This window comes from Centruroides vittatus, unplaced genomic scaffold, assembly GCF_030686945.1.
Source record: "Centruroides vittatus isolate TY-2023 unplaced genomic scaffold, ASM3068694v2 scaffold_861, whole genome shotgun sequence".
NCBI lineage: Eukaryota > Metazoa > Arthropoda > Arachnida > Scorpiones > Buthidae > Centruroides > Centruroides vittatus.
The window spans coordinates 776,429-793,381 of NW_027122718.1; the positions used below are offsets into that span (position 1 = coordinate 776,429).

Genomic DNA, 16,953 nt, shown 5'->3' on the forward strand with positions numbered 1-16,953 from the left:
GAGCTTTGCTGCAGAGAAGACATGTGGAGATGCCTGATGGAAGATTGGTACGGATGTAAATAACAGCACCATAGGCACGTTCGTTAGCATCACAGAAGACACGGATTTGTGCTAGATGTAGGTTTAGTCTTGTTGTTTTGATCCATCTTGGTATAGACACAAATGACAAGTGTTGGTCTTCTAGCCAGTGTTTCCAATGAGTTGAGATATCCGCTGGTAAGACTTCATCCCATTGGAGTTCGCAGAGCCAAGTGTCTTGGAAAATGATTTTTCCTGTAATGGAGACGGGTGTGAATAATTCCACAGGGTCGTAGAAACGAGATGTTGCAGCAAGTAGCAGTCGTTTTGTACTGGGGCGTTCTACAGCATCCAAAACGACATCATTGTAGTCTATGGCAAATTCGTCCTTTACAGTGTCCCAATCTACTCTGAGAATTCGTGTTTTCAGGGTGTATGCTATGTTCTTGTCTTCCCACAGCTTCTTTAGCAATTCAGAATTGGTAGCCCATTTTGCCATGGGAAGCTGGATCTGACCCATCATATCTGTAATGTCCTGATAGATTCATATGACAGCAGGGTCAGTATCGTCTCCTGCTGAAAAGTCATTCATATAGACTTTTATCCAGTATTCGGGCAGCTGAGGGGTGATTGATTGTGGAGCTGGCTGCAAGTTCCCAGAGTGCGGCTGACAGGAGAAATGGACTAGATGCTAGTCCGAAAGGCAGGCGTTGGAACCGGTAGACAGCCAATTCCTCTGTAGTGTGTAGATGCTCCCTTTGTCAGTGACCACCTTAAACCAGAAGAAGCAGGTGACATCTCGGTCGTCGGGTGCAAGGTTAGCTGGAAGAAGGCTTGACTGCCATTTTCCACTAATGTCTTTTTGTGAAGATGGAAGCGGAGTAGTGTCGCTATGACGTCCAGCATCAGGTTGGGACCCACTTCCAAGGCATCATTGAGGGCAGGGTGCCCTTTCTCATGAGAAGACGCATCAAATACAATGCACCATTTGGCAGTGTTGTGTTTACTTCGGATTGCTGCGAGATGTGGCAAGTAGTAGGTCTGTTGTAATGTTGCTTGTTCGTCAACCTGTTCAACATAACCGTTGGAGAAGTACTTGAGCATGTGGCAGGTGTACATATCACTGAATTCTATGTTTTTGCTAAATCTGTGACGTAGGGTTTCAAAACAGTGCAGAGCAATTGTGCGGTTTGTATCTGTGAGGCGGATGTTCTGTTTCCAGGGCAAACAAACCTCTGCCCTTCCTCCCTTGATTCGGAAAGATTGACGGAAACCATCGAGCAGATGTGCATCATAGACGATCAATGACTTTTCCTCTGACTCTCGGATGCCAAGGGTATCCAGATCCCACATTGACCGTAGTATCGGGTCCAAAGGGGTTGTAATGCTATTAACCTGGACTGGGTGAATCGAGATGTTAGTCCGGTTGCCATTCAAAATACAGCCAAAGTGCGAGGGGACTAATGTCAAGGTGTCATTTATACAAGTAGGGCTTTCAGTTTTGACAAATCGCCAATAAAAGTCAGATCCAATTAGTATTTCAATGGGTAGATCACATGACTCCTGCTGTGGATCTGCAAGTTCCAATGATGGTATCTCTTTGACTGGATAGGTGAACGGTGATACTGTCAGATGAGGGAGGTACATATTCGAGGATTCTGCAGCTATTAAGGATATAGCATATCTGCTGACACAGCTGGATAGAGTGAGCCACACTCAACGATGGGATGTGTAGGTGCTAGCATCTGATTCAAAGGCTTGGATTGCCAACAGTTCGTATCCAATCACCTCCAGTTCTAGCGAGTCAATGAGGAGGGTGCCAACGAAACTCCTTTGGCTTCCTGGATCTAAGACACATCTAACTTGTCTGGCAATGCCGTTTGCTCCATGAACCCAAACTTGAGCGGTCTGTAAATATGTAAAGTCTGAGTGTACATTGATTTTACTCACTGTAGCTTGAGAGGTCCTAATAGTTGAGGGGGCAAAACCCGGAGAAGACGTTGTGAGTGGGGTTGTAGGTGGTATTGGTCTGTTAGTTGCAACCATCATGTGAGTCCGCGTTGGGTCTGCCTCACATATCGAGAGACGATGGTTGCATCCACATCATCAACATGTCAGTTTTCCTCGTCAGGGACAATTACGAGCAGTATGATTTAGGCCTAAGCACAGAAAACAGCGGTTGGTCTCATGCAGTTTCCCGGCACATTCTCTCAGATTCGTCATGAGGGCGCAGTCAGAACTGAAGTGGAGGAAGCTATTGCAGAAAGCACACAGAGGATGGGAAGATCCTCTCCCTTTAGTGTTTCTTCCCATGGACTTATTCCTTGTCCGGACTAGAGTTGCTGCCGTAGCTCGGGGTTCTTCTCTTGGCAGAAACTGATCCTGTGTTCCATGGATAGTAGCAGCAGTAGTGATACCGTCTATTTCGTCTCCCACAAACTTCAGCAATTGTTCCAGATCAGACTCACTGGTGCCCTTATGATGGGCATGAACGAGCCATCATTCACACAAGGAATCTGGGAATTCTCGAAGGATTTTTGGCATTAGGATGGATCTGTAGTGGCTGATAGGCTCTCCCAGGACTTTCAAGGCGTGCACTCTATTGTTGCACTCAACGAAGAGGTCGTTGAATTTGGCGGCTGTTGGATGGATTAAAGGTTGCAGACTCTCCAGGTAGTTGATGTGTGCCTGAATTATACAGTTCTTATCTCTGTATTTCTTCAATATTCGTGCCTTGGTCTCAGCATAAGTCCCTGCAGTTATGGCAATGCCATCTACTAGGCGCTTAGCCTCACCTGGAAGATATCCCCGAAGGAAGACATGCTTCTCAATGTCCTGTATATTTGAATCCTCCTCAATGGTCACTGTAAACTGTTCCCAGAAACATTACCATTTAGCTATTTCTTCTTCAAACGATTCAAGAAACAAGGCGGGCAATCTGGTGCGAGTGGGTGCCTGTGGTTGACCGGTAGAGGGAGTGTCAGGACTGATGGGGCTTGTCGGGGTGAGGTCGGATGCGGCATTCCTACAGTCGAAAACTTGTTGGACTCTAATTACGGCAAGTCTGGTGGATTCTTCCCTCTCTTCACAGGCAGCGGCATCGGTTTCGTATTCCGTGTCCTTCAGTTTATCATGAATGGCTTCATCTAATAACTTTAATTCCCTAAGCCATTCATTCAACATGTCACAGGACAGTTCGATTTTTCATTGGATGGCGTTGAGTCAGAAAGTGTTGATCTTGCCAATCGTCTTCGTTACGGACGTTCTTACAGTATTTCGGCGGCGGCAGAGCTTGCTGAATTACTTGTTGGAATTTGGATTCATTCCATTCGGAGATGTCTTGGTCATGTTTCGGTCAATGATGACGGTTGCAAAAACAAAATCCATTCTGTGAACGACGGAAGAGACGGGCAATATGGTAGAGGAACGTACGATACGGTATAACGGCGAAAGCGACAAGCGGGACGACAACGGAGCGAATGACTGTAGTAACAAGCAAATTGCATACCTGTCAGCGTTGGTTCTGACCAAATTCGGGTCGGAAGGTATCGATAGTCTCACCTGCAGAAGTGATGGGATGAGCGGTAATGTTCAAGTTAAGGCAGGAAAGTTCTTGATCATCAAGTCTCACAATCCTGGTCACGGCACCAATTGTGTTGTGACTGTGAACAATAACACGAAAGGGTGACACTAAGAACAATGCACTTTATTATTCGTTCTAAGACGGATACACAGTGAACGGTGAAAACATAGATATGAAGGGCGCAAGCGAAACAGTCCAACTAAAAACTCTTTCCCTGCTTTTTTTCTCCCTCTCCACCTCTACTTTCATCCTTAACTCCCACACACTCCAATAAATCTGACTCCCCCGTATACCCTGATCGGGTTGGATTTACCACGTGTTTCTCCTAATTCCTCCTTTTGCTGCTGGGGGGTCCTGTCATCGTCGCATCCCTCACAAACAGCTAGCTTTAAACAAAAATCATCAATTGAATTTCTTAGCTTCCATATTAAATTATTTATTATTATATGTAAATCTAGACAAATAAAAATTATTCATACTGTATGCACTGTCAATTATTATTTTTTTCGATTATCCGGATTTTTCCTTATCTGGACTACCTTCATCCCCAATTAGTCTGGATAATAGAGGTTCTACTGTATTAAAAACAATCAGTTTTAAAATATATATGATGCAATCTATGACAAGATCCCTTAAGATGGAAAAGTAAATTTTACTGTACAGTAAAAAAGGTCCCATCCACTTCTCCATACATGATTTCCTATGTAACTGTTAACAAAATTAATATATCTTCAGTGCTTTTTGGAATGAAAAGGGTACAAGGGACTTTTGACTTGCCCTGTATGCCGCATATGATGATGAATGAGATCTGTGTTTGGTGAAATGACTGTCAAAGACTGAAAACCTTAGCATACATTTGTTGAAATAAAACTTTTTTAATGAAATTTTATTAAATGACTATATTTCATAAGCTTAAATAAGAAGTTAAAATTAATAAAAAAAATTTTTTTCCTACAGAAAAAGACTTCATATTGGTATCAATTGTTAGACTGTACATTCCCTACGACCTCATATCTAACAGGTAATTTGAAAAATTTTTAATGCTTATGTATAATTTTATAAATTATAAATCAGTGTCCTTTTTAAGGATTTAGGGAATATTTGAAATTAGATCTAGAATAACAGATAATGTCCATTGTGAAGGAATAAAACAATGCTCAAGAATGGAGGGAAATAAGTGAAGGAAAATAGAAGTTGGTGCAGATTTAAATTTTTTATAGAAAATATTAATTAGATCTAGACTAAAGGTATTAGTTGTTGATTCAATAGCTGCACATTGCTAAAAAAGGAAATAAAGGTTGAGGTGATATTAAGCCCAGCTGATTTTAAGTTAGTAAGGCAAAGGAGTAGCAGTTTAAAAAGAAGCTTTGGGTAGAATATTGAAAAGTGGGATTTAACTTGATTGTATGCATTATAGACTTCATCATTCAGTTTTCTGGCTTTGGGTTTGGCAAGATTTAGAAAACTTTGGGATGAACTGCTGACGGGTTTTGGGATCATAAACAAAATCATTAACAATTTTATTGAAAAGGTTTATATAATGGTTTTTTCATTCCTTATAGTAATGCTTTGACTTATATGATATAAAGTTGTCTGATTACCTGCTTTTTTACATTTATGCCAAAGAGATCTAATGGTATGTAATTCCTTTAGGAAACCTAAGTGCCATTCTTGAGAATTTAAATTAATAAATTCGGTTAAATTTCAGATGCGTATACTGTCATGGCGGCACTTTCTGTTGCGACTAGCCTTGCACCCAATTTCATCAGTTTGGAGCGAGTTATTATCACGTGACAACCCTACCGGCCTGGATCACATGATAGACTAACATAACTTATACTAATATAACAACTAACTATACTAAAATACTGCAAGAAATACTAATACAAACAATAACATACAGATAAATATAAATCTAAACAAATTATTACAAAAATTACTCACCATTAGTATGTCATTCGTTGACTTTAACACGCTTTTTTGACCAAGTATTACGTTTACAAACTTTGGTATTATCCTTTTTCATCAATAATTGTTTCTTTACACCATAACACTTTTCCTCCTTTTGTCTCTTCACACCACTTGCACACTTCGGTATTGCTTCCGGGGCTGCTGGAATGGTTTCTGCTACTTCCATTCAGGCACATGGCCTGCTCCTGGATAAGCAGATTTACAAAATTTTCGGCATGCTTTTACAGTCTCATGTTTTATTTGTATTTCTTCTAAGTCATCAATGATTATATCCCTTCCATTTGTCAGTATATATTGTAGAACCAGCCCGAACAAATTTACTAACAACCCAATTAAGACTGGTTTCAGAGCGATCGTTTACAAAACACAAAAAACAGTCTTTATTTTCTCTACAAATTCCACCAACCACCCACTTAGTTCCTTTCAGTTTCCTTCCTTTATTGTATTTCTGCTTACTTACGACTGTTTTGTCAATTTTAACAGTTTTTCCTGGGCTGCCTATTTTCAAACTTAAATTAATTAGAGAAACCATCATTGCATGCCTAATGAAATTGGCCCAATCAACAGCAGTAGTACTATTTACTGCAACAGCCAAACACAAAGATTTCAATGAACTATCTATGCAAGTGAGGTGCCATATGAAAGTGAATATTGTACCCCATGATATTTTATCAAATTTACCCTTGAAAGTTCCTTCGAATGCTGAAGTATTAACATTACACTTATGACATTGGAAATAAACTGAATTAGTGACTTTTCTATAACTAATTTTATGAATACCATTGCACTTACCACACTTTGCATCAATTGGTTCCAAACCCATCTTAATTGCGAATTTTATATCAGAAGGGATCCTAACATCAATACAGTAGACTCCCCCCATAACACGAGTTCATATAACATGGATTTGTATAACACGGTGAAAAAAATTGCAATTGTGTTCATATAACATGCTAAAATGTCACGTCCTGTCATGACTCGTGTCGTGACAGGATTGGTCGAATCTGGACCAATAGCAGATATTGCACAAACCATCAAGTTTAAACGAGTACTGGACCTACTAGAAAAACATTTTATTATTCAACGGCCATAAAAATTATATTTTTATTAATGATGTCTGCAAAGTTCAGCAAATTTTTTGCAGAAAAATAACTTATCAGGAAACGCACGCTCACCGTTCGATGAGCCACTCCACAACGAAAACAAGCTTAAGCAGTGGCGTCGTCGAACAGTGCACACTCTGTAAGTAATCCTACAATTTTTTGTTTATAGCATAGTTTATATGGATTATTCCCAAAAAATTATACGTGATTTGGAAATGTTGAGTCAAATCAGTCTAGAATCGATTAATTTTATGGAAGAAAACCTTTCAAACAGCCGTAGCCCCTAAACTGCACACATGCCGGGCTGCGATTGGCTCATGTATTTAAGTGACTTGTATAACACGGATTCATATAACATGGAACGTATCTACCATGTTAAAGGGGGGTCTACTGTACTTAACTCTGAATAATCTAATTGCAAACAATGATAAAAATTCCTTTATGTTAAATTCTTAAAATCCATTTCAAAACTTGAATAATCCAAACCTTGCGAATACAAATTTACCACATCAGCAACACACACCAACAGCAGATATTAATAGCGCCACCTGGTTTAAACTACACGACACAACAAATGTCTACTTTGAGATTAAGGAAGTGCCACCATGACAGTATACGCATCTGAAATTTAACCATAAATATCTATCGTATTAAAAAATTAATTGAACTATTTAATATCATAAGTGTATTGTGTTTTATTTGATACTAATGGATGAATTTAACAAGAATGACCAATTAGTAGAACAGAGGTAATTTGAAAGAAAAGGCTGTTTTACAAAGGATCAATTTGGCATAACCAATTTTTTTATAAGGGATGTTTGAAATTATGATTTGTATTTTGCAGGGATCAGTAACTTTCAAAAGGGTTGGTAAGTATTTGAGAAAGGGGAGAGAATACTAAATGTAGAAAAGCATTTTGTCTGCTAGGGAAATTAACATAGTGATTTAAATGAAAAAAGTAATATAAATTATTTAAATTGTTCTGGGATATCTAAGGAAGAGCAAGGCAAATACAACATACTATGGTATATTTGATAAATTAAAATCACCACATTAGATTTGGGGGAATTTGTTCCTCATTTTGAGGAATGTTCAATCCTTCTTATGATAGTTTGAACAATCCTGCTAAATTAGTACAATTAAAAATCCAAATCTAATACAAAAAACAAATACTTTAATCAATAGAATTCAGACTGTGCAATAAATTATTTGAAAATTTTTACAGGTGCTGTATTTAATCGTGGTATAAAAGAAGTATTTGGAGAAAGACAAATAGAAGATTTATGGCTTCCTTACTTTACTGTAACAACTGATATTACCAATAGTACAATGAGGATACACACTCATGGTGAGAATTTTTAATTTTAAAAGATTTGAAGAATTAGTTTATTATAAGAACAAATTGCTTTTATTTTGGTACAGATTTTTCATTCTTTGCAGTTACGAATATAGTATTTTTCTTTCAATATTTGTTTGGAATATATATATATATATATATATTTAAATTTTTCTAAAATATGTTTGTTTTACATTCAAATTAATAAAAAAAAAAATCATAAACACTAACTGCATTTCAAAACCATGAAAATAAAGTTCTTGAAATTTAGGAAACATTTTATTTTAAGAATACTTCAGTGAGAGCGCACATTTTATTTCCATTATGCTGTAAATATGAAAGTAGAAAAAACTACACACTTTAAACAAATTTCAGACATTAAGTTTTAATTTTTGTATGAAAAAATTAAGTCAGATTACATAAATAAAATTTATGTAATATCATGCTAAATTTTAATATTCTGTTTTGAATTTTATATGGTCAGTTGTATTTTATTACTTCACATTGTAATTTAAAATTTGTAACAAATTACTTATAATTGTCCCAATGAATACTTGTTACATTAAAATATTGATTTTATAAAAATAATACTTAATATGTTAATAGTAACATTATATGTATTTACTGTTTTTATTTTATAAATGTATTTGTGACTTTAGTGAAAGTACAAGATTTAACCTTCATGATAAAATAAGAATATTTATCAGTTCAGTTTGCTAATCAGATCTTTAATAAACTACATAAAAAATTTTGGAAAAGTTTAAATTTTGTAGTATACTAAGTTTTTATGATATGAATTTTAAATTAGCAGCAGTGTGTCACAAATAGATACATTTTTATTCAATAAAAAAACTAATAAGCATACTTAAATAGAAAATTTTATTTTAAAAAGCAACAATTTTTCCTATTTCTGTTTCTATTATTAAACAATTCATTCCTGTTCTGTCAAATTATTAATTGTAGGAAATATCATATTCAATTTATAAATATATATATGATATGTATGTTATGGACAAAGTGATTAATCGGGCATTATGAATAATGACCAAAAAGGGCATGCAGTGTGATAAATATTGATTAATTTATCAAATTGATTTGTCATTATGAATACCGCTATCGCCTAGTTGGGCAAAGTGATGATAATACGTTAAGGAGTGATCGCCCAACATTCACTAGCTAATCGGCACTCTGAGTTGCACGTGTGTATCGTGTTTAGTACTGAATTTTAAATTTGATTAAAAAAAAATCCACTTATTTCATTTAGAAATATTTATTTTTTGTGAATTATTTCAAGGTACTATTAACTCGTATTCTTCCGGTAACTTAGAAGTAATTTCATTTTTGACACTCACTTTTTGTATTATTGACAAATATGCTGATTTTGTAAAAAATTTAATTGTTTTCACCTTTTTCTGCTATTAACTCATTTAATCAGTTGTTGAAGCGATTATTCATATCACTTAATGATTCCCCCATGATCGTTTCTTTTGTCAAAGAAAAAACTGGTCACATAAATTTAAAATTCGGTACTAAATGCAATACGCATGTGCAACTAAGATGTAAGTTCTGATTAGCTAGTGTATGTTGGATCATCACTCCTCGACGTATTGTTATCACTTTGCCTGACAAGGTGATAGCAGTAGGGGAGACCGGGGCTAGTTGTCACAAGGGGCATATTGTCACAGTGCAAGTATCGCCTATATAATCAAAGCTGAATGGTCACATCATCTGAGAGTAGGTTCATTTATCGCTCGCCTACATCATTACAAAATTCGAATAATATCCGTTGCATTGTTTTCCGTTAATTAGCGGTTAGAAAATTTACAGCAAGTCGCGTAAATTTTGATGCATCATGTCTTGTGCCGTTTGAAAACTTGCAATTAGAAAAAGGTGAGTAACAACTGTGTTTCCTATTAGATGGGTCCTTAACGTATTTATACATTACGAGCAATTGAATTTTCTATTTTGAAATTAGAAACTACGAACCGATTTGTTAAGGAAGTTCATTTGGGGCAAATTGTCACTAAGACTGAGTCATCAGAAGAGAAAGAAAAGACCTTCTGTTTGGTTTGTGGTGAGAGTTTGATCTCACGAGCTATGTACAGATGTAAATCCATATGTTTGTCAAAACTGTGACACTGAAGATATGTAAAGATTCGAGTTACTTGTCTTTTGCAGAATAAATAATAGTAAATTAGTAATCTATTTTCTTCATGGAATTGGCACAAGTAAATGTCATATAAAGCATAATTTAACATAAGCAAAATAAAATCATGAAATGTGAGAACTTAGACTACATATACCCTGTGACAACACACTTCTTCAAGGGGTATGTTGTCACAGGGTATATGTAGTCTAAGGGTAACAGTTTCTAAAATAATTAATAACTTTGACAAAATAAATATATGAACATTCAATAATTTTATAAACTAAATCAAAAGATATGTAGGTGTATACATTTTCACTTAAACCTAAATAAATTGATATTATAGACCCTAAAACTAGAAATGACTAAAAACTGACAACTAGCCCCAGTCTCCCCTATTCATGACGACTGGTCAATTTGATCAATTATTGAAATTTATTAGAATGCCCGATTTTGTTGGTCATTATTCATAATGCTTGTATTAATCACTTTGTCCATAACATATATATCTAAAATATAAATTAAAGTCTCTTAAATTTATCAATTTAATTATGAATTCAAGTGCTCTACATTCTATAAATCAACTTAAAGAAAATCTTTACCTTTTTATATATTCTAAAAATCATTAAAAATTAAATATATATTTAAGTTTTCCTCAGTATATTATAAAAATTTATTTTGTTTCTATGATTGTATTAATTTGACTGCTAATCATAAAATGAACTTATGATCTGTAACTGCAAAGATATTTAAGAGAAATAATACAGATAATCTTTTATTCAGGTAATTTGGATGCAGAATTTGTTTTATAGAAAGTTTTGTAATTTTCTTCCTCAAAGATTTAGTGACTTCACTATTTCAAAAATCAGATTTAATGTACCTGTACTGTACATAACTAATATTATCATCTCTAATTATTTAAGTTTGAAAATGGATAAAAATTTTTTATTAAATTATTGACCTATAGATCAAATAAGTTATATATCTCATTTAAACATTATTGCTGGTGAATTCATTATTATATTGGAATTTACAATTATTTGTTTTTCATGAACTAAATGCATTTTTACTGATTTTTTTTTTTTTTTTTTTTTTTTTTTGTTCTTTTTCCAAATTTTATTGGGGAATATCATTGTGTTGATTACATACAAAATTGAAACGTTATTCAAATAATTGAATTAACAAGAATTGTTTTTGCATATATAATTATGTAAAACTTATTCAAGAAATTTGCAAATATAGAATTATTATTTTAATATAGGGAAATGTTAATTTTAAGTGGATGAAAACTATTTTAGTAAATTCTTGTAAATTTTTATAAATATTTTTTTATTATAATGAACTAATTAATGTTGCAACTCCTTCCTAGTTTGGCATATGTGTAAAGTTCATTAATTGTCAAAAATCAAACGTTTCGACAAATTTATGACCTCTCCATCCGATATGGTTACTCATTCTACCTCATAAAATTGGTAACAGCTGTCAAACTGAATTAATAGCAGGAGGTGACTAAGGTCAAGATTTGTCTTGAGACCTTAGTAATAATTGTTTAAAGTAACCCGACTTTCAATTTCTCAACCGATAAGACGATTGAATGACATAAGTTGTGGGGATTTTGGTTTTTTCCGCTTTGTCGTCCCATTCCCAGGAAGGGGGGAGGTTAGAATCAGATTGGAATATTATTTTAATTAAACGATTTAATTAATTTACTAGCCCCCTCCTCTTCAGATTCTCACACTATTATTTAAGTATAGTAAAACAAAAAATTTGTTCTTCTGATATAGATCATAGCCTATGGTGATCTGTTAAAATTACAATTTATACTCATCAGCTATTTCATATAATTTTTCAATATCTAATGAAAATTGAGAAGAATCAGAAAAGGGTAAATTTTTCTAATCTTAAACTATAAAATCAAGGTTATTATTTTTAAAAATGTGAACTTGTTTCAGGATCAGAATTTTTATTGCATTTGATGATTGGGAATAATTTGAAGAATGCTATTAACAGTATTTACAATAAACTTGTAACATAAATGATTTTCTTTAAATTTCGTTAAGAGTTTAATGGTGAACAGTAGGAAGCTGTAAAAAGACAAGTTAAAATTAATGTTTGAAACTAATCCAATTTTCAGGAAAATTAGGATTTATATAGCTTTTTAATAATTGGCCAGAAGTAAGAATTATTATTGCAGAATGGTTTAATAATCCAATTATGTTTACATTTAGAGTTTACTGTTACGTATAAATGTAATATGATCCACTTAATCCTCTTGCAAACCATGTAACCAGTGCTGTCAAAGTTCGTACGCAAACGTTTTCTGCCCCTCACTAGGCCCTTCTTCAAGCTATACTCTCTTTTTTCGACCTATATATCAAAGAATATCCGCTTTCTGGATAAAAATTTGAATTTTTTGAATTATTGTTTTTAAATATAAAAACAACAACATTACATATATTGCAGAAAGAAGGAAAAAACACACACACACACACAAAGTAGTGAGACAAAGCAGGACACTTCATGTTTTGTGTGTTTTTGTTTATCTACTATGTTATAATTTTAAAATTATATCACAAACCTTTCTAATAATAATTTACTTCATTTTAATCACTTTGGTTTATCTGATACTGTTTTAATGTCATTTTCATGAAATACTATATATTAAAATTGTTTAAATTTCAGTTTTAATTAAAATTTAACCTGAATATAAATATATATTGTCAATACCTATAATATTCTATTTCAAATATCTTTTTTATTTGAAACAAACTATAGATTTAGATATTTAGAAAGATAAATGTTGCTATATACAGTACATATATATCTCCTGAAGTGTAATACAGTAGTTTCAATGAAAGAAGACAAAAGGTACTTATTGTATTTAGATTGTTAATTCAAATAATATAATAAAAGATTATCTGTACAAAGATATGATGAAAACTCAACAGCTATTACACAATTCTATTTGAATTGTGTAATAGCTATATAAATTGAAATACTTAAATATTAAATTCTATTAAGTTATAGTAAACCTTTGTTATGAATCTTTATATGGTCTGTTGTTGCTGTTACCTCCATCTACTTAGTCCGTTCTCCTTTCAAAAGATTTGTTAATAGAAACACTATTATTGCTGGTCAGTAAGTCCACCTAGAATTACAGTATATCCATCCTTCCACTATGACAAAACATTGAGGAATATATGTGGTAGAAATCAATTTTGACAGTTTCTTATGAATACAAGAAATGATAAAAGTTTGCTTATGGTGCATTTGGTGAACAGCAGCACCACAACACTTTATTAAAGTGGCTAGCTAAACTAGTCTTACATAACATCACTGTCAGCACGTTCTTGAAGCAGTTTGCCATTGTTCAAGTAGATATGTATTCCATTGCATTAAAGTGCTTTAGTACAGCATATTTTGTCCATTCTGTTTGTTAATCTTGCAAATAAATGAAAACAAATTTAAAATTCAATGAACAAATCTTCAATATAATTAAGTGCAGAATAATAATAGAGGATTACAAATACAGAAATATACCACACACAAATGTTTAACATCATGCTTCTGAGCTCTGAATCACTATTACAACATCTGTCACTTGAGGAACCAAGCATGTCTAGCCAACCTTATAGCTCACCTGAAATCACATTCTATACACTTTTGTTCTCTGAATGTGCCTGTATCAACACAATAAGCTAAATTAGCAATACAGTATAAGTTTTCTGGCTTAATGCTTTCACAATTGTAAACAAATAAAAACAAATGATTGAAGTAGCTACATTAATTGTTTAGTACTGAGAAACAAGTGAAATGTATACATAAATGCTTCTATTTGTGATGACGACCATTAGCTTCTGCATGGTACCACTAAAAGTATACCTGAATGTGCCGATTAGTTCATATACAGAATCCAAGGTCTTAAACCATCACATTCTCTTTGCGAGCATATGTGACTTGCAGTTTTTTTGGATGCCTGAAAGAATTGGTATATGAAAATTACTTTCAGTTTTGTTCTGGTGTTAAGATGGAAAATGCCATATCAACAGTTACACCAGGTAGCTTTAATGGGTTTACTATAATTTATTAGATACTAAAGATGCATTGAATGGAAGAGTCCACTTCCAACCCTTACTGTAGTAAAGTATTTTACCTTTTAAATGAAGGAGGGAGAAGAAAAAATTTTACTAACTTGTCTCCTAAACTTGACATTTTTTTTGGGAATACTTTTAAAGGTGTTACCCTGTATAAGCATCATTATTTTCATTTTTCTTCATATAGAAATTTTTTCTATTAAGATAACAGAATGGACAACTACATGAAGATAATACCATTTGAGTTTGCCTATTGCTAGTAATTTTAACCACCAGGCAAGTTGGAGTTTGCTTGGTGGTTAAAATTTAAAACCATTTATTGATGATCATTTTAGTAAGCACGGTAATTTTCTGTAACAGGTTTTTGGAAGACAAATCATAAATAAAAAATATAGTACAAATTTTTTACTCTACCCATTAAAAAATGCCATGCTTTGGTTATTTCTGTTATACAACTCTATCATATGCATGTATTTTAGTGTACAGTTAATCAGAAAATTATTTTGCTAAAAATTAAAATTTTTTTTTCTAACTATAATTAGAAGTTACGAAAATTATTCTGTGACAGTTTTTTTTCTAAATATAATATATAAAAATGGGCAAAAATTGATTGTTCTTTTATGATGATCATAATAAGTTTGTAAAATAACATGCCTTATTTCCAAATAAATTGAATTTTTTTTGTTTTCTAAATTTATTCAAACTAATACTTAAATATTTTAAAATACAATGGTCCTTATGTATTCATAAATGATTTAACAAGATCAACTTGTGATTAGGTTTTTTTTTCTTTCAGAAATACAGTACATCATTTACTAATGAATTTTTCTGTGTTCAAAGTAAATGTAAAATATTCATTAACACACTTTTTCCTGTTTTTTTTTCTATAAGACGATAAAGAGAATATGTAAATGACAAAGGTTTACTGTATTGATAAGTTATATACTTCATTTTTCCTTTGCATTCTGCACTAGATGATTGTGTGAAAAAATTTCCAGCAATAACAGATATTTCTTAGTTTTTATCAAGTTTTTAAAATGCAATTATCTTCTAAAATTTCTTTTTAAGCTTTTATTTATGGCTCAAATTGGGACTGCTTGTGAATTTTAAACTCAACTTATTTGAACATTTCTTTTTTATACATAATGAAAAACTCCAGTGAGTTGAGTAACTTTCCCAGCAATAAAGTTAAAATTGTGTGTAGTGCCATTTGTTTTGAGATTTTATTTTTTAACATTTTTATATTATTAATTGTTATAAAATGACAAAGATTAATTTTGAAGATAGATAGAGATGAGTTTTATGTAAATAAAAATGCCAATAATAAGTAACTACCTCCGGAAAAAAACAGCAGCGCTCGCAGTTTAATCACATGACATGAGTGAAATTAACCTGAACACGTAGAGGTGGTTTGGTAGAATCCATTTCATACGCTGTAACTTCAAATACATGCTTTTGTTGTCATAGATTACTGCAGTCCCCGAACTTTTGGATCGTACCACGTTTGTATGTATGTATATATAGAAGAATAAAACCAAAGCAGGATCCCTAAGTAAAAAGGGTAGGGGTAGATATACAGGCGCCACAGTAAGGATCTAGAAGAGCTAGTTTGGCCACCATGGTAATATAGTATTAGGTAACTTTAATATTTACTTTAAAAGTGCAGAATATTAAAGGTAGATTTGAACATAAAATGTTTTGTATTGTAAATGTTGTTTCATCATATCTTTTTCAAATAAAACTTAAAAATATGTACCATAATAAAAGAAAAATTTGAAATTGTTTATTTGAAAGTAGAATTAATTGAACTAAACAAGAACTGATCTGAAAAATATTTGAATTTTTTAACATGGTGATTTAAGTATAAAAAATATAACTGGAAATTGAATATTACTTGATTTTAAAACATGATCAGTTTTTTGGACTAGGGAAATTATGCATGATCCTATTGTTACTGGATCGTGCATAATTTTACTACGATCAATCGTCTTCACACACCGGAATGGAAAAAAAAACTTAAAACCCAATAACCGGAGTGGTAGAATTATGCTTAAATGAAATTTAAGCATAATTTGCTATATTCTGATATGTTCCAGTAAAAATTAGTAATAAAACTATACAGTTCAAAATAAATCATAGTTTGTGTTTGCTATTCCTTTGTCTGTAAAGATTGATTACAACAATTAGCATTTTAAAATATAATAATTTTATTTTTACAAATTACTTCATAGTTTTTCAAATAATTAAATTACACTCTTGAATAATAAATAGTTCAGATATTTACCACGATCAGTTCTTGATAAATTTGTAACAATTTTATATCATTAATTTGCTTGTATTTTACATTTAAATTTTATATTCCTATCAAACTTTATCAATATAAATGTTTATATTTTTTAGATTTTAATTTACAATTTTATATATATATATACACATGTAAAGACTATTGCTTTTTTTATTTCATTTTATTCTACTATTTAATAAAATATATCAAATCAACTTTTAAAATTTAAACTATGCAAGCATAGTAACACCAGTTTTCAAATGCAACAACCATAAATATTCAGAACTATGACTATTATAATTAAAAGTTTTCTTTAATATCATGTTTAACTGATGCTTCTTAAAATATGGTATATTTTTCAGTTCTTAATTTTATAAGAACAATTTTAAATATTTATGAAGATCTTTTATTTATTTTT

The 16,953-nt window shown here is 32.4% G+C and overlaps 1 protein-coding gene across 1 annotated transcript in view; it reads left to right on the forward strand.

Annotated features, from left to right (window-relative positions):
• sws (patatin like phospholipase domain containing sws) overlaps positions 1 to 16,953 on the forward strand; it is a 164,726-nt gene that overhangs the window by 93,939 nt on the left and 53,834 nt on the right. The window contains exons 27-28 of the mRNA XM_067288448.1: positions 4,559 to 4,622; positions 7,901 to 8,023. Coding sequence (XP_067144549.1) covers positions 4,559 to 4,622; positions 7,901 to 8,023 — 187 coding nt within the window. The remainder of the gene's footprint in view (positions 1 to 4,558; positions 4,623 to 7,900; positions 8,024 to 16,953) is intronic.